This window comes from Cebus imitator, unplaced genomic scaffold, assembly GCF_001604975.1.
Source record: "Cebus imitator isolate Cc_AM_T3 unplaced genomic scaffold, Cebus_imitator-1.0 Scaffold702, whole genome shotgun sequence".
Lineage (NCBI taxonomy): Eukaryota > Metazoa > Chordata > Mammalia > Primates > Cebidae > Cebus > Cebus imitator.
The window spans coordinates 97,011-121,316 of NW_016108017.1; the positions used below are offsets into that span (position 1 = coordinate 97,011).

At 42.2% G+C, this 24,306-nt stretch overlaps 1 protein-coding gene across 3 annotated transcripts in view; it reads right to left on the reverse strand.

Annotated features, from left to right (window-relative positions):
* DDC (dopa decarboxylase) overlaps positions 1 to 24,306 on the reverse strand; it is a 102,551-nt gene that overhangs the window by 42,603 nt on the left and 35,642 nt on the right. For all 3 annotated transcript variants that reach the window (XM_017518735.2, XM_017518734.2, XM_017518736.2), the window contains exons 5-7: positions 18,827 to 18,961; positions 17,755 to 17,898; positions 1,637 to 1,703 (exon numbers count right to left, since the gene is read on the reverse strand). In XM_017518735.2, coding sequence (XP_017374224.1) covers positions 1,637 to 1,703; positions 17,755 to 17,898; positions 18,827 to 18,961 — 346 coding nt within the window. The remainder of the gene's footprint in view (positions 1 to 1,636; positions 1,704 to 17,754; positions 17,899 to 18,826; positions 18,962 to 24,306) is intronic.

Here is a 24,306-nt window from a genome sequence, read left to right on the forward strand (position 1 = left end):
TGACACACACTGGCTGTCATCTTCATGGGCAGCGGGCAGCCTGCACTGGGCCCAGGAGACAGCAGGCTGTGTGGGCTCTGTCCGGCAGAAGACCTCAGACCTTTAAATCCGATAGTCCTGGGGAATTACATCAGCCGGCTACTGGCCAGGACATTCAGTTCTTAGCCTGACATCTGAGTCAGAGGACTCCAAGTCGCTTGGCTGAGCCGATGAAGGTTTGCAGCTGATGAGGCCAACACTGTGGCTGCAGTCCCGAGTCAGCCAGCTCTATCCCTTCTCCCAGCCTAGAGCTGTGCACAACCACCTCCAACTGTTCTTACAGTTGTAAGAACAACTACACAGTGGAGCCAAACCCTGTGAGAGCAGGCAAGTCTTGCCCCCACCTCCTGGTGGTTCCCAGCACTGCCTTCCTTGCTGTGCAGCAATGCACTCCACCTTTGAGATGGTGCATTTTCCCTGCATTAATTCACCCTCTGAATAATACTGTGGGGGAATATTGTTATTTTATGAGCACAAGTGGGGCTTTTCTCTTCCCTTTACAGACAGCTTAAATGAAGCTCAGAATGTAAGCTTCAGGGGTGGGCCTGGGCTGGAATCTAGCTTCCTTGTCACTGATGCCATGTCCAGCTCACCCAGGGGTACCTTAAGCACTGGCCTTCCCCAGCTGCTGACTCCAAGAGGGGAGGCCAACGTCCAGGAGAGTAGTGTCCACTCCTCCGTGGTGACCCTTGGGTTAGGAGAGGTGAGAACTGTGCCTGGCTTTTGCAGACTAAGGGTGAAGCCAATTCCCTGGCGGCTGGCGTGGTATCAGCACAGGCCACAGGTATGTGGTCTGAAGGCCTGACTCGGGCAGCTCCACCCACAGACAAGCGGTCAGAACATTCCCATCCCAGAGGGACACAGAAAGGGAGAGCCCCTTGAGCTGATGTCCCTTCCCAACAAGGCTTCTTCTCTCCACAGAAGCAGCTTCAAGGCCTGCTGAGTTCCCAGAGCCACATGTCAAAGATGAAACTCTAGAAACATGGCTACTCATTCACGTTCACCTTTGGAAACACAGCATCCTAAGCCTCAATGAGAAAACCTAGGAACTCTGAATGAGGGAGGGAGGAGGTGAGAATGACCCGTGAAAACATCTAAGCACAGATTATTCCTTGGTGAAATCCAGTTTCATTGTGTTGATTTTCTAAACTACCTTCAGCAATTTTCTTAACTACATTCAGTAATTCCAAAAAAGATGAAAAGGGATATACCAGAGAATTGCATTTAAGCATGGACAATTCTCATGGCAGGTGTATGCACGACCCACATATGAGGATGTTTACTCCAAGATTTTGAAGAGTTTATTCTCCTCAACAGGGCCAACAGGGCCTGCAATTTTACATAGCTTTTATAGTGCTTGGAATATTGCTTTTCTTACAAATAATGCGTTGGTAGAACTAAGCTCAACTCTTGTCCAATTAGCCCAAATTCTGAGTTGGTGGAGTGCAAGCTAATGAGGTTTGTGTTATTGCAAATCGAGAAGAGCTGTGCAAAGCATCACACTATGAAATTAACAAGAGAGATCAACGGGGAAGGTCTGCTAAATCCTCGTATACAGAGAACATTTTCCAAAAAGGAAATGGAATCAGATACTTACAGATAGGACCGACTTCCAAGAGATTGTCAAAGGAGCAGCACGTTGTGGTCCCCAGGGTGGCAACCACCTAGAGGGTAAGAAACAGACAACCTTTTATCCCCCACCTACCAGTCACCACTGTAACCTCCACACAAGCAACCGCTGCCCCACGGTCCAAACCACGGCCATGAGCTGAGATCCCAGTGAATGTCTGCTCTGTGGAAACGTAAGCCCATAAATGCACATGGAATCTGTGGGTGAAGGCATCGTAACAGGTTAAGAGAAACACATTTGTAGACAGAAAACTAAGCTCTGAGGTTAGAAACAAGGAACTTGCAGAAGATTTTCCATGGTGCCTTGGGGCAGAAATGAAGCATTCTACCATCTGGAAAATGATACCTCTATTCCACTTTATTAAATAGACTTTTATATGTATGTGTATCTATTTTAATTAAATTTTAATTAATGTTCTATGTAACAGTGTTACTATGTTCTTATATTCTATATATACATTTTATTATAACTTAAATGTGTAATTACTTAAATTATAATTAAACTATACATATATGTGTATATTTTATTTTCTATATATATGTGTGTGTATATATACATAGAATGTAAGAACATAGTTACTACTGTGGAGTGGAAGCCTGGTTTTTTTCCTAGTTTGGTGTGTGTGTGTGTGTGTGTGTGTGTGTGTGTGTGTGCATGTGTGTATGTTCATACACATACGTGCAATGCACATAGCAAGTGCAGTAGAGATGAAGCTCCCTCCAGTAGGGCCCGGATCACCCAAAGCACCCGTGGATGCTTCTTCCAGAACAGCCTTTGGCATCAGTTAAGAGTCACACAGGGATCTTGAGCAAGAGTATCATTCACCAGCTCTAATCCGCTGCCTTTCTCCTTGTGAATGATACTGTTCCCAAAGATTAATTCAACCCCCAGGAGGTCACGGGAAAACTCTGCTGACATTGAAAATAGTTTTAAAAGGGATGTTCTGAGAAAGCATTGAGTGCTGTCAGTCACACAACTAGAAAATGCAGGCTAGGAGTCACTGTGGCCTCTCCCGACCTCTGAGGGCCTTGTGGTGCCACGAGCACACTGGCACAGCCTGATTCTGTTGTCCCCACACACGTGTCTGTCTCTCCCTCCAGACCCACGGTGCTCCCAAAACCAGGGACCCTGCCTCATTGTTTTGCATGGGACTGAGCATTTGCACTTTGCTGGATCTTGTATAGATGCTGAAACCTATTGCTGAACTGAAAGAGTTCTCTCCAAAGGATCAAAATGCACATTATGTTGACAAAACCAAAGGGCCTAATTGATTTATGGATGTCATGTAGTCTAGATAATGAAATTTCTCTCCAGATGCGAGGAGAGTGTGGAATCGAATTAAATTTGTGTGACCTTGATTGAGCCCCCTTTAAAGTCTCAGCAATGCCATGTGTCCTGAGGTTAAAGATAGAGAGGTCAGAAACTTGCATGTGAGAACCCCAGTTGGAGGCCTTTCTGGTTCCATTTCACCTATGACTACGTGCATTTCACCTGGAAACCAGCTCTTCCTCTTAGAGAGAAACAGTGATCATGCCAAGTTAGCATGGAGTCAGCTTGCGGAAGGTCCATCTCACCGGCCTTGCCCTGCTCCTCTCACAGATGGCTGGGCTGGACAATGTACTTCTCAGACAGAGTGATGCCTGCTCAGGGACCAGAATTTTCCATGCCGAACCATGGGGTGGGGACCCAAAACAGGTCCTGGCTGGACTCTGGAAGGGCTCTCTGTGTCACCAAGTTATGCTCAAGGGAGTCAGTCCCCCAAGGGGCTACCCTCAGGCACAGCAGGGACATTCTGTGTAATTGGAGCTGTCTTCTTGTTCAGGATGGTGAGCCCAACAAGTCGGGAAATGACTGCCATTAAAAACAGCTTGTTCCTCACAGTCCCCAAGAGGAGGGGGACATGGGGAAGTACCAGGGTCTGTCGAGTGGCTGAGTGGGTGGGGAAAAAACTGCAGTAAGAACCTGTGTGTGGTTTCCACAGGAAGAACCAGACAGGGCAAGGGTGAGCAGGCTTAGGATCGGCTGGTTTGAATAATTTCAGTGGGCTCTGGGGTCACATTTGGTTTGCTCCAGGTTGCATTTGGAGCAGGGGATGTCCCTAGGTGTCTGGCACTTAGTCCTGGAGTGGTCATGTCAGGAGGATAGTGGCCCAGAGTGTGAGAGACCCACAGAAGACGTGGTGGGGTAGGAGCTCTGAACTGATGGCTTTGCATTTGAAAGGCGAACTTGAACACAGTCCCTTAAGATCTCTGGAACTTGCTTTCCCTGAGAATGGCAGTCCCTCCAGGGTCAGCAAGGGCCAAAGGTGTCACAGCATCAGAAGCACAGATAGTAAAAAGGCATGGTGAATCCAGATAGTTAAACTATGTATGTGGGGCACAGAGCCCTGGGTTGAAGACCAAGCTCCATGTCACATTGGCGCCTGGCTGGGCTTTATTTTTCTTACTTACAATGCAACATATTGGACTTACAGAATTGCCCAGTCTATCAGGTGCCAATGGGCTTCCATCTTGCATACCTTAATGTTTCTCCTGGTGCTCAGCCTCCTTTGTTAACCTCTGGATGGCCCCTCCTCATGTCAAGCATCAAGAATTCTCCACATTTGTTTTGTTTTGGTAAGACGAGTCACTTAGTGGGAATTGAAGTTAGTGTGTTGTTTTTCTCTGCTATTTGCAATTTCATCTTGACATATAATTGAACGTTAAAGTGCTTTCAGACACCTGGCTACTCAGCTGGTAGAGCAGGACGGTCTTGGAATGCCTTATCTATGTCCTTAAGAGAATAGTGAGGAAACAAAGAATAACTTAACAATATTAATATTGCTTGAAACTGGGTTTTTAACTCCCAGAATCATATCTTAGAAATGACATATCTCTAGTTTTCTAATTCCTTCTGTTTCATGTGATTTTCTTCAGTTAAACACTAAATACAATAACTTCTTTTTTATTTTTTAGACAGAGTCTCGCTCTTATCCAGGCTAGAGTGCAGTGGCACGATCTTGTCTCACCTCAACCTCCGCCTTCTGGGTTCAAGTGATTCTCTTGCCTCAGCTCCCCGAGTAGCTGGGACTACAGGCACCCTCCACCCATGCCCAGCTAATTTTTTGTATTTTTAGTACAGACAGGGTTTCACCATGGTGTCCAGGCTGCTCTCGAACTCTTGACCTCAGATGATCCACCTGCCTCAGCCTCCCAAAGTTCTGGGATTACAGGCGTGGGCCACCATGCTCCGCCAATAACTTCTATTATTAAAATTAATATATTAAATGTGCCCTTGTTAAAATTATTTTCTATTAATGTGTGCATATGAGAGCATCTAGAATATGTTCAAACAGTAATACTGTCTCTCTGTTAAGATTTTGGGTGACATAAACCTTTATTCTTAAATTCTTATGAAATTACTGACTTTTTGTTGTTGTTCTGGGTATGAAACATCTTTGTAGAAACAATAAAACCCTGTCTGGTCCTGGCAGTGGTCTAGGTTGAGAATAGGGTGACGTTCTTTGAGGCTGATTCTGCAGCAGGCCTGATGATAAGAGCCTTTCCTATATGATATTTAATTGCCACCACCTTATGAGTTAGATATGTTCATGATTGTCACTTTACAGTTGACTTATGTGAGGCTCCAAGAGGTCAGTAATTGACCCAGGACACCAGATAGGCAGGAGCAGACCCAATGAGACCCCAGGCCGGGTTAGCTCTTTTTGTCCTGCCGTGCCCTGGGCAAACGGGACCCCTGGGGCACCAGTCCACGAACATCAGTTAAGGAGCCAAGCACCCCAGGCCATGCGAGAGGCCCCTCCAACAAACACAATGCTTTGCGGTGGCAAGGAAGAGGGCTGGGGGCTGCAAGGACAGTGTTCTAAGTGGCTTGTCTACGTGCGGCTAAGCTACGAGTCAGCCTGTCCTAATTCTCAGAAGCCACTTTAAAGCCAGCACCTGCTCCGCTCCAGGCTCTGATTACCCCAGCTCAGCATTGCTCAATGACGCTAACCTGATTCCAGTCGCTCTGCAGAGGCATAATCACATTTGTGCAGGGGGAAGGAGGGGCAGGGTACAGTGCGGGCCTCCATCTCAAAGAGCCCACAGTCTTCCTGCAGAGCCTATCATGACCTCCTCTTCTGCCTCCTTGTCCCTTCAACCAGCCCGCTCCGCTCACGTGCCTGGCAGGCATCGCCCTCTGTGGCCTGACCTTATCAAGCTGACTCATTAGGGAAGCAAATTGTCCTGAGAAACAAGGGGAAACTTTATTATAAGCCCCAAGCTTGTTCATAGAAGGGCAATGATTCAGCTTTTCTGGTTCCAACCCTACCAAATGTGCCCCTTGCCCTCAGCAGCAGGTCTTCAATTTTAAGGGATCTGCAGCCCCTTTGAGAAGATAATGAAGACCATATGGCTACATCCCAGAAGGACGCGTATAGTCGTTAGGCACAAGCCCTGTTATAACCACAAGGGCGCAGCTGAGCAGGGAGACGAGGCTCGGGCTCCAACCCTTCTCCTACCTGGGCCTGGACTCTCTCCAGCTTCACAATCCTTTGTGTTGGTTAAAGACAACACAAGTTGCATTTCCTGATATGTCCTGTGCCCTTCCACATCTCTATATGCTGCAGTCCTCTTCCCTTCAACAAGAAATGCACCATGACCAGGATCACCTGCCTGGATATCCCCTGACCCAGCTCCTGTGTTCTCTCTCAGCAACAGGCTTTGCAAATCCCCTCTAGGAAGTTTATTTGTACCCTCTTCCCATGCATATATGCATCGTTCTCATCAAGTGGTGCAGAGATGGGAACACACCTATCTTCCCACCAAGAACCACGCCACGAGGGCTCGTTACACACCTCCCGGGCTGGTACGGTGCTGGTGCAGGAGGCAGCCTACAAGAAAAAAGTGATTCTCCACTCTGATCTGATACCTAGGATTGGCCCACATCTGTGGCTTCTGTCAACAGAATGTTGGGGAATTTTGATCTTTAGGGCAAAATTCCAACAGGGGCATGTTAATTTGGTACTTCCACCTTCCTCAAGGAAAATAGAATTTGATTCTGTTCCTCTCAATGAAATGTGTAGTCTTCTCTTCCATGCTTCTGCCTCCTCCACCGGCTCCTTCACGTGCACGGATAAATCTCTCTCAGCACGTCTGCCTCGGCCCAACTCACTCCAGCAACTGCAGTATTTACTCTTCTTTCCTTCCCAGGCAAAATTCTTTATAAAGGAATACATTTCCACATTTTTCATTCCCTCATTAGCCCAATGGGTTCTGAATTTCACCCACGGACACTCTAGTAAGTAAATAAACTCCTAAGAAAATCATAAATTACTTCCTCTTAGCAAATGAACAAATGAATGAATGAGTCATCTCTCAGTGCCTGTATTACTTGGCACCTCCAGCAAGTTCACCATTACATTTCTTTCTTAACAATATTTTAATGTTTAATAACTTTTTATAAAAAAAACTTTTGGTATAAATTGGTACAATGTTTTTGAAGGAGAATGTGATAAAGTGTATCAAGTCTTGGGGGAAAAAAAAACCATCTCTTTCATTAAGTAATTTGAGTGCTAGAAATTATTCCCAAGCAATTCTGACAAGTAAATTTACTTATTAACTTGTATTAATTATATAAAATACTTATGTATCTTACTTATTTACTTTATTTACGTAAGTTATTATAGATAGGTAAATACGTAAATAAATAAAATTTTTAAGTGCACCAATTACTACAAAAAAGAATGTCAGCAGGCCCGGTGCTGTGGATCGCACCTGTAATCCTAGCACTTTGGGAGGCTGAGGCGGGCGGATCACTTGAGGTCAGGAGTTCAAGACCAGCCTGACCAACATGATGAAACCCCATCTCTACTAAAAATACAAAAAGTAGCCCAGTGTGGTGGTGTATGTCTGGAATCCCAGCTACTTGGGAGGCTGAGGCAGGAGAATCACTTGAACCTAAGTGGCAGAGGTTGCAGTGAGCTGAGATCACACCACTGCACTCCAGCCTGGGTGACAGAGTGAGACTCCATCTCAAAAAAAAAAAAAAAAAAAAAAAAANAAAAAAAAAAAAAAAAAAAAAAAAAAAACCAGAAAGAATGTTAAGTAAGATAAAAAACTCAAAACATCTGAAAAAATGCTCATCACCACTGGTCATTAGAGAAATGCAAATCAAAACTACGTTGAGATACCATCTCATGCCAGTTAGAATGGCGATCATTTAAAAATCTGGAGACAACAGATGCTGGAGAGGATGTGGAGAAATAGGAACACTTTTACACTGTTTGTAGGAGTGTAAATTAGTTCAACCATTGTGGAAGACAGTGTAGCGACTCCTCAAGGACCTAGAAATAGAAATTCCATTTGACCCAGCAATCCCATTACTGGGTATATATCCAAAGGATTAGAAATCGTTCTATTATAAGGACACATGCACACGAATGTTCACTGCAACAATGTTTACAATAGCAAAGACCTGGAACCAACCCAAATGCCCATCGATGATAGACTGGATAGGGAAAATGTGGCACAAATATACCATGGAATACTATGCAGCCATAAAAAATGATGAGTTCATGTCCTTTGTAGGGACATGGATGAACCTGGAAACCATCATTCTCAGCAAACTGACGCAAGAACAGAAAATCAGACACCTCATGTTCTTACTCATAAGTGGGTGTTGAACAATGAGAACACATGGACACAGGAAGGGGAGCATCACACACTGGGATCTGTCAGGGGGAACTAAGGGAGGGACAGCAGGGGCTGGGAAGTTGGGGAGGGATAATATGGGGAGAAATGCCAGATAGAGGTGATGGGGATGGAGGCAGGAAACCACATTGCCATGTATGCACCTATGCAACAATCCTGCATGTTCTTTACATGTACCTCAGAGCCTAAAATGCAATAAAATATATATTTTAAAAAAAAACTCAAAGGTTTAACACTAGCTTATTGCTAGGATATATATATATATATATATATATATATATATATATATAAACACACATATATATAATAAATGTAAATTATTTAATAGGAATTCATAAATATAAATTTTATGAATACATAAAATACATATGAGAGCCAGGGAAGGTAGAGGTATAATAGAGTACTATGCAACTTTTTAAACAAAAATATACTTTTATATAATATACAATGACCTGAAAAAAATGCTTATAATATTTGATGTAAAGAAAGAAAATCTGACTGGGCATGGTAGCTCCTGCCTATAATCCCAACACTTTGGGAGGCCAAAGCAGGTGGATTACTTGAAGTCAGGAGTTTGAGACCAGCCTGGCCAACACGGCAAAACCTCATCTTCACTGAAAAGACAAAAACTAGCTAGGTTTGGTTGCAAACTCCTGTAATCCCTGCTACTCGGGAGGCTGAGGCGGGAGAATTCCTTCAGCCTGAGAAGCAGGGGTTGCAGTGAGCCAAGATTGTGCCGCTGAACTCCAGCCTGAGCAATAGTGAGACTTTTTCTCAAACAACAACAGCAACAAAAAATCACAAATCAGCATATACAATTAGTATATAAATAAATATATGTAAATGTGTGCAGAGGAAAAAAGGCTAAAAGAAAATTAAAATGTTAAACATGTCTTTCCTTTAACTTTTATTTGCCTTTTTATACTTCCCTATGCTTATAAAATTTTACAAGATGATTAATATTTATAATAAAAAAATTGATACAATAGTTTAAAAAAAGGAAACTTCTTTTTAAAGATACACGGTTGTTGTAATTTGCATTTCCAATATGACGACTAGCTTGTAGCAAACTAATGCTTCCAGACAAACAATCAAAAAATTCAAAACACATCCATATGAAGGCATGGAAGAGCTTTAGAGACACCCAAGAGTTAAAGAGCCAAGCAGACCTAAGAAACGAGATAGACAGCAACACAGTAATAGTGGGGGATGTCAATACTCCACTGACAGCACTAGACAGGTCATCAAGACAGAAACTCAACAAAGAAACAATGGATTTAAACTATACCCTGGAACAAATGGACTTAACAGATGTATACAGAACATCTCATCCAACAACCATAGAATACACATTCGATTCAACAGCACATGGGACTGTATCCAAGATAGACTATATGATAGGCCATAAAACAAACCTCAATAAATTTAAGAAAATTGAAATTATATCAGGCAATCTCTCAGACCACAGTGGAATAAAACTGGAAATGATCTCCAAAAGGAATCTTCAAAACCATGCAAATAAATGGAAATCAAATAACCTGCTCCCTGAATGACCATTGGGTCAAAAAAGAAATCAAGGTAGAAATTTAAAAATTCTTCAAACTGTACAACAATAGGTTGATCAAAATGATACAACCTACCAAAACCTCTAGGGCACAGCAAAGGGGATGTTAAGAAGAAAATTCATCGCCCTAAATGCCTACATCAAAAAGACTGAAAGAGCACAAACTGACATTCTAAGGTCACACCTCAAGGAACTAGAGAAACAAGAACAAACCAAACCCAAATCCAGCAGAAGACAGGAAATAATCAAGATCAGAGCACAGCTAAATGAAATTAAAACAAAAAAAAATACAAAAGATAAATGAAACGAAAAGCTGATTGTTTGAAAAGATAAATAAAATTGACAGACCTTTAGCAAGATTAACCAAGAAAAGAAGAGAGAAAATCCAAATAACCTCACTAAGAAACGAAACAGGAGATATTACAACTGACACCACTGAAATAAAAAAGATAATTCAAGGCTACTATGAGCACCTTTATGCACATAAACTAGAGAAACTAGAAGAGATGGATGAATTCCTGGAAAAATAAAATCCTCCTAGCTTAAATCTGGAATTAGATACCATGAACAGACCAATAACAAGCAGTGAGATTGCAATGTAATTTAAAAATTACCAATAAAAAAAAGTCAAGTTCCAGGCTAATTCACAGGAGAACTCTACCAGACATTCAAAGAAGAATTGGTACCAATCCTTTTAACACTGTTTCAGAAGATAAAGAAAGAACCCTCCCTAATTCATTCTATGAAGCCAGCATCACCCCAATACCAAAACCAGGAAAGGACATAGCCAAAAAATAAAACTACAGGTGCATGTCCTTGATGAACATAGATGCCAAAATTCTTAACAAAATAATAACTAACCGAATTCAACAACGTATCAAAAAGATAATCCACCATGATCAAGTGGGCTTCACATCAGGGATGCAGGGATGGTTTAACATATGCAAGTCAACAAATGTGATACACCACATAAAGAGAATTAAAAACAAAAATCACATGGTCACTCAATCGCTACAGAAAAAGCACTTGACAAAATCTGGCATTCCTTTATGATTAAAACTCTTAGCAAAATCAACATACAAGGGACATACCTTAATATAATAAAAGCCATCTATGACAAACCCACAGCCAACATAATACTGAATGGGGAAAAGTTGAAAGCATTCCTTCTGAGAACTGGAAAAAGACAAGGATGCCCACTCTCACCACTCCTCTTCAACATAGTACTAGAAGTCCTAGCCAGAGCAATCAGACAAGAGAAAGAAATAAAGGGCATCGAAATCAGTAAAGAAGAAGTCAAACTGTCACTGTGTGCTGACAATATGATTGTTTGCCTTCAAAATCCTAAAGACTCCTCCAGAAAGCTCCTAGAACTGATAAAAGAATTCCACAAAGTTTCTGGATACAAGATTAATGTACACAAATCAGTAGCTCTTCTATACACCAACAGCAACCAAGCAGACAATCAAATCATAAACCCTTTTATAGTAGCTTCAGAAAAAAAAAACCACACACACATTTAGGAATATACCTAACCAAGAGTTGAAAGACCTCTACAAGGAAAACTACAGAACACTGCTGAAAGAAATCATAGATGATGCAAACAAATGGAAACACATGCCATGCTCATGGATGGGTAGAATCAATATTGTGAAAATGACCATACTGCCAAAAGCAATCTACAAATACAATACAATCCCCATCAAAATACCACCATCATTCTTCATGGAATTAGAAAAAAAAATTCTAAAATTCATATGGAACCAAAAAAGAGCCAGCATAGCCAAGACAAAACTAAGCAAAAAGAACCAATCTGGAGGCATCACACTACCTGATTTCAAAGTACACTATAAGGCCATTGTCACCAAAGCAGCAGGTACTGGTATTAAAATAGGCACACAGACTGATGGAACAGAATAGAGATCCCAGAAATAAATCCAAATACTTACAGCCAACTGATATTCCACAAAGCAAACAAAAACATAACATGAGGAAAGGACACCCTTTTCAACAAGTGGTGCTGGGATAATTGGCAATCCACATGTAGGAGAATTAAATTGGATCTTCATCTCTCACCTTATACAAAAATCACCTGCTATTGTGAATGACTCTTTGAACCCCCCCTGGTGATTGTTTGGAAAGTGGTTCACGCCTGTAATCCAAGCACTTTGGAGGCCAAGGCAGGCGGATCACCTGAGGTAGGGAGTTCAAGACCAGCCTGACCAACATGGCGAAACCCCGCCTTAAAAAAAAATGTAAAAAAAAGGAAATACCCTGGCCTGCAACCACATCCCTCTAACCTGTTCATTCTGCTTCTGTAAAAGTCCACTTCAGCTGGGTTCCCCCTCCCCTACCTAACTCAAGGTATAAAGGAGAATCAAGCCCCTTCGTTGGGGCTGAGAGAATTTTGAGCATTAGCCATCTCTCGGTTGCTGGCTAGTTAATAGAGGACTCTTAACTTGGAACTCACAGCATGGCACTCTCCTTCTAACTCACTCAGATAATATGATCCAGCAACTGTGCTCCTTGGTAGTTACCCAGATGAGTTGAAAACTTATGTATACACAAAAACCTGCACACGAATGCTTGCAGCACTTCACTAATAACTGTCAAAATTTGGAAGCAACCAAGATGTCTTGTTCCTCAGTAGGTAAACGCATAAATGAATTGTGGCACATTCATATCAGAAAACAGCATTTAACATTTGAAAGAAATAAAGTAGTATGAAAAGACATGGAGGAAACTTAAATACATGTTAGTGAAATAAGCCAATCTGAGAAGGCTGCATATTGTATGATTCCATCTGTATGACATTCTGAAAAAGAAAATGATGGAGACAGTCACAAAGATTAGTGGTTGTCAGTGGTTCAAGTGGAGGGAGAGAGGAATAAATTGGTGGAGCAAAGGGGGTTTTTATGGCACTGAAACTATTCAGTATAACACTGAAATGGTGGACACATGTCATCATATGCTTGTTAAAACATACAGAAAGTTCAATACAAATAGTGACCCCTAATGTAAATTATGGATGTTAGATATTCAGTATTGGTGAGTCAATTTTAACAAATGTATCACACTCCTGTAAGGTGCTAACAATTGGGGGAAAAATATTAAAAAAAAAAAAAGAAATACCCTGGCCTGCAACCACGTCCCTCTAACCTGTTCAAATGAAGGTTGGGATATAAGAAGGTATATGTCCTCCCTGCTTAGTTTTCTGTAAGCCTACAACAACTCTAACAAAATTAAGCTTATTGATTTTAAAAAAATCAATCCACCATCCAATTAGAAAATGGGCAAAAGACACGAAGACATATGTCATTGAGGAGGATATATGGATAGTGAATAAGCACATGAAAAAACGTTCAACATCATTAGTTATCAGGGAACTGCAAATTAGGTCTATGATGAGATATTAATGCATATCATTCAAAACAGATAAAATAAAAAATCGTGAAGACAATACCAAATGATGGTGAGGATGCAAAGAACCTGATTTTCTCAAGCACTGATAATGGAAATGTAAAATAATATAATCACTCTGGAAAATACCTTGTCAGTTTCTTTTAAAAAAAATTAAATGTAACAACTACTGTAAGATTCTTAATTGCACTCTTAGGCATTTATCCCAGAGAAATGAAAACATATGTCCACCATCAAACACCTATACATTAATGTTCATAAATGCGTTATTTCTAATAGCCAAAATATGGAAACAGATACAATGCCCCTCAATAGGTGAATGGGTAAACCAACTGTAGTACAGATAATATCATACCCAATCTCTGTGGTGCAGCAACAAAAAGGAACAAACTATTGATACACGCAACAACTTGGATGGATCTCAAGGCCATGATGCTGAGTGACAAAGCTGATCTTGAAATGACACATACTGCATGATCCCATTTATATAACATTCTCAAAATGACAAAAGTACTAAGACAGAAAACATATTAGTGATTGCCAAGGGTTGAGGGTGGTGGGTCATCAGGAGGGTGAGAGTAACTATCAAGGAGTAGCAGGGGCAGACCTTTGTGGTGCTAGCGGATTTCAGTATTCTCACTGGCATGGTGGCTACATGAATCGACACCTGTGATAAATGACACACACACAATGAACCAGTGTCAGTCTCCTGCCTTTGATGTGATATAACCATATGCCTTTGATATAACCATATAACTATGGTTATAGAAGTTGTAACAATTAGGGGAAAATGGGTGAAGGGTTAGTACACAGAAGTTCTGTGTGCTAACTTTGTAATTTTTTATGAATCTACAATTATTTCAAAATAAAAAGTTGGCTGGGCATGGTGGCTCATGCCTGTAATCCCAGCACTTTGGGAGGCCAAGAAGGGCAGATCACCTGCAGCCAGGAGTTCAGACGAGCTTAGGCAACATGAGGAGACCCTATCTCCACTAAAAATACAAAAGTTAGCCAGGTGTGGCAGTACACACCTGTAATCCGAGCTATTCAGAAGGCTGAGGTAGGAGAATCGCTTGAACCTGGGAGGCACATGTTGCAGTGAGACGAGATTGCTCCACTGAACTCCAACCTGGGCAACAGAGCAAGACTGTGTCTCGAAAATAAATAAATAAATAAATAAATAAATAAAAATAAGTTAAAAACTTTTTAATGTTTAGAAGTATGAACATGACATATTTATCAGCTAGGCATAGCTAAAGAGAGAATTGGTAAATTGTAAATAATTTGACTGAAGCATGGAGATTAAAAAAAAAAAGAATGTGAGGCATGTAAAAGGGCGTGCAAGATGCACAACAGTCTGCAGAAAGATTTAACATATATATAATCAGAGTCCCAGAATGGGAGAAGAGAGGAAATGAAGAGAGGCAGACTTTGGGAAGATAATAGGTTAGAATTTTCTAAAATTGAGGAGAGACACCAAATTACAGATTCGGGAAGTTCTGTGAAATCCAAGAAGAAGAAGTACAAAAAGTATTATTCTTGTATCACAGTAAAACAAAGACAAAAATCAAATGCTACAAGCAGTACCCCCCAGTGTGGGCACAAGAGGAAATGTCATATTTTTACATGTTCTTCATCATGAAAACATTAAAATTATAGCTGACATCCACAACAGAAATCATGGAAGAAATAATTCAATAGACTTATACAAAGTACCAAAAATAAAACTAGCTACCAAACATTCTAGAATTCTATACCCAGAAAAAATATCCTCCAAAAGTAAAGGCAAAATAAAGACACTTTCAGAACAACAAAAATGAGATAATTCATTGTATCAAATTTACATTAAAAATTACCAAAGGGAATTCTACAGACTAAAGGAAAAGGTGCCAGATGGAAATATGAAAATGTCCAGAGATAAGAAAATGGAATAATATGAAACAATTAATCCAAGAAGAGACAAACATAGAGAAAAGCAATCAAATAATAGTTGGGCCAAATAAAAAACAAATAGCAAGACAGTAGAACATTTATATGTATCAATGACTACCTTGAGTGTAAATGAACAAAATAAATATCAGTCGTCACACTGGATTTAAAAACAAACTTTTAAAATAGCAACAATCAATGCTTCTTTCACAGGATACATCTTAAATATAAATGAACAGGAAGGTTGAAAGTAGGATGGAAAATGTCTATATCATGCAAACATTATCCAATAGAAAACAGATGTAAAAAAAAAAAAAAGAAAGAAAGAAAACAAATGTGATTATTGCAATGCCAAAGTAGACTACAGGACAAGATTTATTACTAGAGATAAAGTGGTCATTTTCTAGTGATATATGATCTTTCACCAGGAAGTTATGACAATTCTAAACACATATGCACCAAATTAATATGCTTCAAAATACGTACAAAGTTTAACAGATATAAAAGTGGAAATAGAAATACCTACAATCATAGTGTGAGATTTTAACGTACCTCTCTCAGCAACTAATTTGCATTTCTTTGGTTATTGGAGGATCAGAACTGGTTTTGTGTTCTTATTAGTTTTTTGTGATTGTATTTGAAACTGACTCTTCATATATTTTGCATATTTTTCCATTGGAATGTTGCCTTTTTGCTTACTGATATGTAAGACTTCTTTTTAAGATTTACCTTACAACATACGCTGTGAGTAGTTCTTGCCAACATTTGTCTTTTTATTTTGAGTCATAAAATTTTTGTAAAATACAATCTTCTCAACATTTCAAGTGATGTTTCCTGCACTGTTTTCATTCTTGAAACTTAAAAGAGTGTGTTTTGATTGATTTATTTTTCCCTAGACAGAGTATTCTAGTGAGACTTAATATTGACACTATAGGTTCAAAGAAATTTGCCTCATTTAAATAGAATCTATTCAAATTGTACTGAAATTGTATGTGGGAATTTAAAGGGAGATCTTTCTTTCTACCTGAATGATGTTTCTTCCAAATCTTTATTTATTTAACAAATATTTATTGAGATTTTGTTCTGGGCTGGACACTGTTTCAGGAGCTAGGGATAAAGCAGGGATTCAAATAGACCTTCCCTCCAGGCACATTCTACTGGGAAGAAGGAGGTGGTAAACATGTATGGCCTGTGGAGATGCAGGCAACGGAGAAAGATAAAGCATAGCAGGAGGGTCAGGTGTTCAGGATAAGATGGCAGGTGCACCTTGATCCACTGGCCGACTCTTCTCATCCTTCAAAATGTCTTGGCTGTCACCTTGCTCTACGTGCTATTTTTGAGCCACGTCAGTCCTTCCACATGACACTGCTTTGCTTATGCTCCTGACTCTTCCATAGCCTACCCAGATTAGGGTAAAATTTTACATAAAATCGTACCTGCCATGACTTCCTCAGTCACGTTAGCTATTCAATAGATGGGAAGTAACTTGAATTGACAAAAAAAAAAAAAGAAAGAAAATGGAGGTAAAAAGCATTTCTCGAAGAGTAATTCTTAAATAAAAAGCAGTAGATGTTATTAATGTGTTGCTTATAAAAAAATCTATTCAACCTAGATTTCTGTAACACTTAAGAAACGTCCAGATACTGAAGAGTGTTAATCTACATGTTTCTTAATCCTGGATTCAAATAAGAACCTTGAAGTTGTTGTGAAACATTTCTGATGCCTGGTTGTGTCCACAGAGATTCTGGCAAAGTCAATCAGGAGCAAAGCCTGGGCATCAGTAATTTTTCAAAGATCCCCAGGTGACCTAATATGCAGCCAGGCTGAACACCATGGGGTAGTGGCACAATGCGACATTTTAGTCGCCGGCAAACATGTGCATCACTTTCAGGCACATTATACTGGCACAGCCACACCAGTTAAAACAATTCCCATCTCTGTTGCAAAGTCAACAATTTCTTCCCCACTGGGAAATGCACACCTGCGCATAGGAGAACCAGCATGCTACTTGGCTAGTTAGAAATTTCACCTACGATTAGTCACTGCCTGCTGGTAACACGCCTCTCACAAGTGATGCATCCTAGTTCCTACTGAGAACAACTGGTCTAGGCAGCAAGACCTGTTGTTTTTATTTTTAATTTAACTCTCTTGTCATTATTCCTCATTACATAAAGCATTTAACATGTCACAAAGGGCTGTCAGGGGGTGATCATGCTGTGATTCCTTTTAACAGGAAGCAGAAACAAGATGCCTTGGCTTAACAGAATCCACCAGGCAGGAGGCTCTGGTTCTTTTTATTTGAGAGTGTGGTGGAGTCTTTTTCCAGCCTTCTTCAAGAAGACGACGTAAGTATCACCTGGCCGGCCGCCATCACAGCAACTTGCAAAGTAGCTCTGGCTTCCCCTGGGCCTGCCCCCAGGCCCAGGCAGGGCTCAGAGAACCCCCTGCCCACCTTATGAAACAACTGCTGTTGAACTTACAAAGAATGGAATCAAGCCAGCCGCCTTGTCTCTCTTCAGGGCTTCCTGCAGGGCAGACGCACGCATGGCGAAGTTGCCATCTGAGGGGATGGCTTTTAACTTCACTCCACCAATTAACCCAGCTCTTTCAACCGAGGAGTGTGCCTGGAAAGAAGACAGCAGAGTTGGATTTGTACAGGTGTGTGACACAGTTATTACCAGGCCCTGGATCCACAGAGAGCAGCCAACATTGCAAACCCGAGGTCCCTCTCACGCTGCAGTGGGCAGAACCGCTCTTGACTCCTCCCTCTCCCCTGCACCTTCATAAGACCCCTTTTTTCCTAGAGTTGTTTCTATTCCTGTGGAATCTTGCTTTTTAAGTTTAAATAATCAGGCACTAACAAGGGTAAAGTGCTGGGTCAATGTTCATGAAGTTTGTCATTTCTTTTAATTCAAGAGCGAGCGGTGAGACTCTGGAAAGTAGATCCCAGAGGTGGACTTAGAAATCCAGGCTCAAATCTGTGCCTGCCCCTGACCGTGGGGCCCTGGGGAAGCCTAGTGGCTAAGCTAGGTAAACTGTGCCTGGAGGAAAGAAACCAGCCAGGAGGCATCACCACTGTGGCAGACCCATCCTCTCCCAGAGGTTCTCAGGAAAGGCAATTCTCATAAAAGCCACCACCTTTTGCCCTGCAGCCCCGCTGCCACTGTCTCCTGCTTGACCCTAACCAGGGGCCTGAAATCACAGAAAAACACAGCTGCAGGGCCCAGGTCTTTGATCCCCGTGTCCAGTTTCTCTACAGCGCTGATCAGAAGGCAGGCCAGATAATCACAGCGTAAGTCTGCGCTGGTAGAAAAGGGGACAGAGCCAGTCACTGTGATGTCTCCACGCGTTAATTTCCTTTTTAACCTGATCTACCCGGTTCCCACCCAAGAATCACCCCCTTCCCTTTAGTTCAGGTCTCTGTTTAGTGATACCTGAGGAAATGTTCTTAGATTTGGAAGGATGCTGGCTGGTTTGGTTTGGTTTGAATTTGACATGAAACCAAATCTTCAGGTCTCGAAGTCTTGGCTGATACCCCCTCAATACTCTCACCTGATCAGATGAGTAAGCCACCAGCTTCTCCATGATGGCGGCCTGTGTCAGCTCTGGGGACTCTGCCTGCAGCTGATGGATCACTTTGGTCCGAGCGGCCAGCAGGGCCATCAGGGTGGCTTCGCTGGCACTTCCCTAAATCCAAGAGAAGGTCCAAATGAAATCCACAACATAGCAAAGACAATGGTACCTACACTATTGGAAGAACATATTGTTTTGTGTCCATATCCTTCTTAAAATATGAATCTGAAATGGCAAAGTTCACGCTCCTTTGCTTGGGAGAAAACTAATATTTTTGACACCTGAGGCCACCACCTCAGCTCTTTGTATGAGGTTGCCATTGCTGGGTCCATGCTGTGTAACAGCAGCAGCTAACGTTTCTGACCACTTCCCTGCAGCAGGTATTGTGAGAGCGTCTCCTCACGGACTGTCCCCAGCCTGGCCTAGGAGGGCTGCTCCTGTCTCCATCAGAGTAGAACGGCCCAGGGCACCAGCATGCAAGCCCACTCTGTGTTCATATTCACTCCGACAGAGTGATTTGCATTTGTCTATAAAATGAGGGTGCATTTTCCTTGAGACTAAGAGATGCCTTGAAGGATTTCTTTGATCCCCAATGACAGGGGCTGAATTGTGTCTCCCCAAATTCATATGTTGAAGCCCTAAACCCCAGTGCCTCAGATGTGACCATATTTGGAGATAGACTCTTTAGAGAGGTAATTAAAAGAAAATGAGGTCACATTGGATTGGCCAGGCTCTAATCCAATCTGACATGTTCCTGATAACAAGAGGAAATTTGCCTATAATCCCAGCACTTTGGGAGGCAGAGGAGGGTACACCAGTTGAACTCAGGAGTTCAGGACCAGCCTGGGCAACATAGTGAAACCCCGTCTCTATAATAAAAATACAAAAATCAGCCAGGCATGGTGGCGTGCCATAGTCCCAGCTATTCAAGAGGCTGAAGTGAGAGGATGACTTGAGCCTGGGAGGCAGAGGTTGCAGTGAGCCGTGATTGCAACACTGCACTCCAGCCTGGGTGACAGAGTGAGACTCTGTCTCAAAAAAAATAAATAAATAAAAAGAAGAGGAAATTAAGCTCCCAGACATGGCATGCACAGAGGGAAGACCATGTGAGGACACAGGGAGAAGGAGGCCATCTGCAAGCCCAGGAGAGAGGCCCCCAAAGAACCAACCCTGTGGGCCCTTGGATTTAGGGCTTGCAGCTTTAGGGACTGTGAAAAAAGAAATTCTAGGACCTAGAAATGGAAATTCCATCTGACCCAGCAATTCCATTACTGGGTATATATCCAAATGATTATAAATCGTTCTACTATAAGGACACGTGCACACGAATGTTCATTGCAGCACTGTTTACAATAGCAAAGACCTGGAATCAACCCAAATGCCCATCGATGATAGACTGGATAGGGAAAATGTGGCACATATACATCATGGAATACTATGCAGTCATCTAAAATGATGAGTTCGTGTCCTTTGCAGGGACATGGATGAACCTGGAAACCATCATTCTCAGCAAACTGACACAAGAACAGAAAATCAAACACCGCATGTTCTCACCCATAGGCGGGTGTTGAACAATGAGAACACAGGGACACAGGGAGGGGAGCATCACACGTTGGGGTCTGTCGGGGGGAAATGGGGAGGGATAGCAGGGGGTGGGGAGTTGGGGAGAGATAGCATGGGGAGAAATGCCAGATATAGGTGAAGGGGAGGAAGGCAGCAAATCACACTGCCAGGTGTGTACCTATGCAACAATCTTGCATGTTCTTCATATGTACCCCAAAACCTAAAATGCAATAAAAAAAGAAAAAAGAAATTCTTCTTCCATCCGCCCAGTCTGTGATATTTTGGTAGGGCAGCCCTGGCAAATTAATAGATTCAGTGCCTGTTACGTTATCCCATTTAAATTGTAAAATAATCCTGTTTTTGTGTTTTATCATCTTCAGATGGGGAAACAGATGCCCAGACAGGTTCAATAACTTGCCCCAAATCAGCAGCTAGGTAGGGCATTGTCAGGAGTGAGCCCACGCCCGCCCTTTCTAGGCTGCCACGGGCCTAGAAAGGAAGGGGCGGCAAGCATCTTCCCTTTTAAGTAAGTCCCAGAAGACACCTATCTACCAACTAATATGAAAGGACATTAGAAAGGACAAATGAAGAAAAGGTAGATTCTGGTTGACTATGAAAAAGTTAATAACATGATAGGTTTTATAGGGAAATATATAATAAAATAATTAAGCAGAAATGCTAACCTCTCTTAACATTTGATGCTCTCTCCTTTGATCCTGATTTCTCATTTTGATTTTACCGTGACACTACTTATTCTTTTGAGCCAACTCACATCCCTTGGAGAGACAGTAACATTGAAAGATAAATATGTTTATTCCTGTTTCTGTAGCACTAAGGGATGGGTTCAAATATACAGATATATGCTTCTCTTAATTCAGCCTTTAAAATGGGTACTTTATTTCCTTCGGGCTGCATTATCATGAGCAGTTATTTTAGACATCATTTTAGAGAAGGTTTACAAACTTGGCCAGAGGGAGAGGAGGGGGAAAACAACCTTGGCTGGCAAAGTTAAATCAGCCACCCCAGGAAACCCAGGCTCCCTGAGAGCAGGAACCTTATATCTCTCCCACGCACTCCATCATTCCTCTCCCCTATTTCCTCCTGTCCCCCTATCTGCCTCCGCAGATTTTAATTCTCATGTCCCACCCATTCCCATTGGAAATGTAACATGAAAAGCCTAGTGGAAGGCATGGCTCCCTGTTGTCATGCTTGACACGCAGGCGTGACTGCAGCTTCCCTGGCTAAACTCTACCTTCTGCTTTAAGCCTTGGGACACCGGCGTTCACTGTCTGAACATTCTGATGAAAGGCCCTGAATCACCACGACAACTCATTATGGCTCCGGCAGGGGAGAAGGGGGGGTTTAGTTCACGTCCTAAGAAAAAATTCACCTGCTTAAGTCAACAAAACGATTCTTTAAAAGCCCAAAGGAACAAATCGTCAGTAGCACATCTAGAACCACACTGCCCCGATGCCACCATGGTGGCCTGGTGGCCTTGAGCATGATGTCGGGTGGAGCTCTCTGCACTTTGCTGGCAGAAGCGGAGGGAAGCGTGGGGAGGAGGATGTGCGGTACAGAGCAGGAACGATGGCTCTGCGCGATGGCAGCAGACAAAGGTTGCCATGGCAAGCCTGCTCGAGAGGCAGGAGGGGACGCTGGTGAGGTCTGATGCTTCCGGCTGCTGATGCCGTGAGCAGACATGTCCTTTTATCTTCTGCTTTTTTTCAAACCAAAAAATTGGCTTTTCTTCCACAGGAGCTTTCAACCCTAATTAAGAGGCCATTTCTGCAGCCCGCATTTGTCCAGCCTCACAATGACAGTTTGCCATTTGACTCAGACACCCATCGCTGTGCCGATGCCCACAGCAGTGATTACAGCTCTGAGGGGATCGATGATAACCCAGGCTGGCTCACAGGCTGTCACCAGGCTCCTGTGCTCTTTGGGGCCTCACCAATTACAGACAATCAGCCTCGTCTGCTGGGAAGGGTGAGCTTCCGGCAGCAAACACAGACCCCATTTCTTGCTTTCATCCAGAAAAAAAAAACAAAACCGAGTGAATTGGGCTCACAGGAAGATTGTGTTAAAGCTGGGGCTGAGCGATGCCAGGTATATGCCCTACCCAAATGCTAGGGACGTGTATGCTCTCTCAAAAACGAGGTTGTCTTTAATGAAAAGAAAACGCAACATGGACATCTCTGGACACCAACCCAACCTGATGGTCAGGGATGGGCTGGTGTCACCGTCATAACTCTGGTTGTCTTTCCGACCAGCCTCGGCTTTAATTTGCCTTTGCTGTTATGCATGTTCCACTAACTTTCTGGGTGGGCCTCAATATCCTTATCCATGAAAAAGATTGTCAATAATGCAATTGCTGCTCATAAATATTTTGAGGATGAAGACAATAATATAAAGCACAAGACACAGGCTGAAACACAGCCAAGCCCATAGTTGCTATGTAAAGAAAAGTAACTATTATTATAATAGACACACCTTCTATTATGGGTGATTGATAAGATTTTTTTGAGAAGTATCTGATTAGAGGAACTATTTTGGACTGCTGAAAAAAATGGAATATGAAATTGTTCTTGTTATAAGATGCAATCACCTAGTAATGTTTCAATTTTTGTTTTGTTCCATTTTGATTTGGGGCGGGGGGAGCATGAATGTTCAACATGAACACAGCCAGGAGAGCCCCAGGAGAAAGCGGATCATCCTGGAATATGGTTGCACTTCATCCTGAAGAGTATCCTTCAAAATGTTTTTTTATAAGAATGAAAAATTTGATGCAACACAAATATCTTAGGTATTATTTATATAGATTGAGACACATTATAGAAAATCACGCAGTACTATTTTTTCAAAGAATATTTAGATAGTGGGAAGTTTTTATTACAAGTTTTTATTTTTGGGAAGTTTTTTCTGCTTTTCTCCACATCGTTTCAGTTGTCCACACTGACAATTTATTGTCTTTGATGGCAATCTTGATTCTACTATTCCACTCTAAACAATGATTATGGGCCAAGTGCAGTGGCTCAGGCCTGTAATCCCAGCAATTTGGGAAGCCGAGGCAGGTGGATCATTGGAGGTCAGAAGTTCAAGACCAGCCTGGCCAACATGGTGAAACCCTATCTCTACTAAAAATATAAAAATTAGCTGGGCATGGTGGCACGTGCCTATAATCTCAGGTACTCGGGAGGCTGCGGCCTTGTAATAAAATGATAACGAAAGCACCATACGGATAATCCGTATGTATTGTATTACAGCTAGTGCTCGACTTACGACCACGGTCGGGACCGCGGACCGGTCGTAACACGATTTGGTCGTAAGTTGAGTAGCCTATATGTACCGTTGAAATGGTGCACACGGAGATGGTAGTGCTGCCGGAAGCTGGTCCGCACTGTCGTACGCCCAGCTGGGCAACGTTTGCGCTGCCAGACGTGGAGCAGTCATGGCTAGCGATTGTGGTCGTAAAATCGAATGGTCGTAAGTTGCATAGGTGGTAAATCGATCGATACCTGTATTTCAATTTTGTTTGTAAACATACATTCACATGTAGATACTGAAATAACAGGGAATATGACAAGAAAGCTCCTATGTCCTTTTATTTTTATGGTAAATGTCCAGAGTCTAGGTAGAAAAGGGACAATCTTTTTTTTTTTTTTGAGACAGGGTCGCACTCTGTCACCCAAACTGGAGTGCAGTGGCGCGATCTCAGCTCACCTCAACTTCCACCTCCCAGGTTCAAATGATTCTCCTGCCGCAGCCTCCCGAGTACCTGAGATTATAGGCACATGCCACCATGCCCAGCTAATTTTTATATTTTTAGTAGAGATAGGGTTTCACCATGTTGGCCAGGCTGGTCTTGAACTTCTGACCTCCAATGATCCACCTGCCTC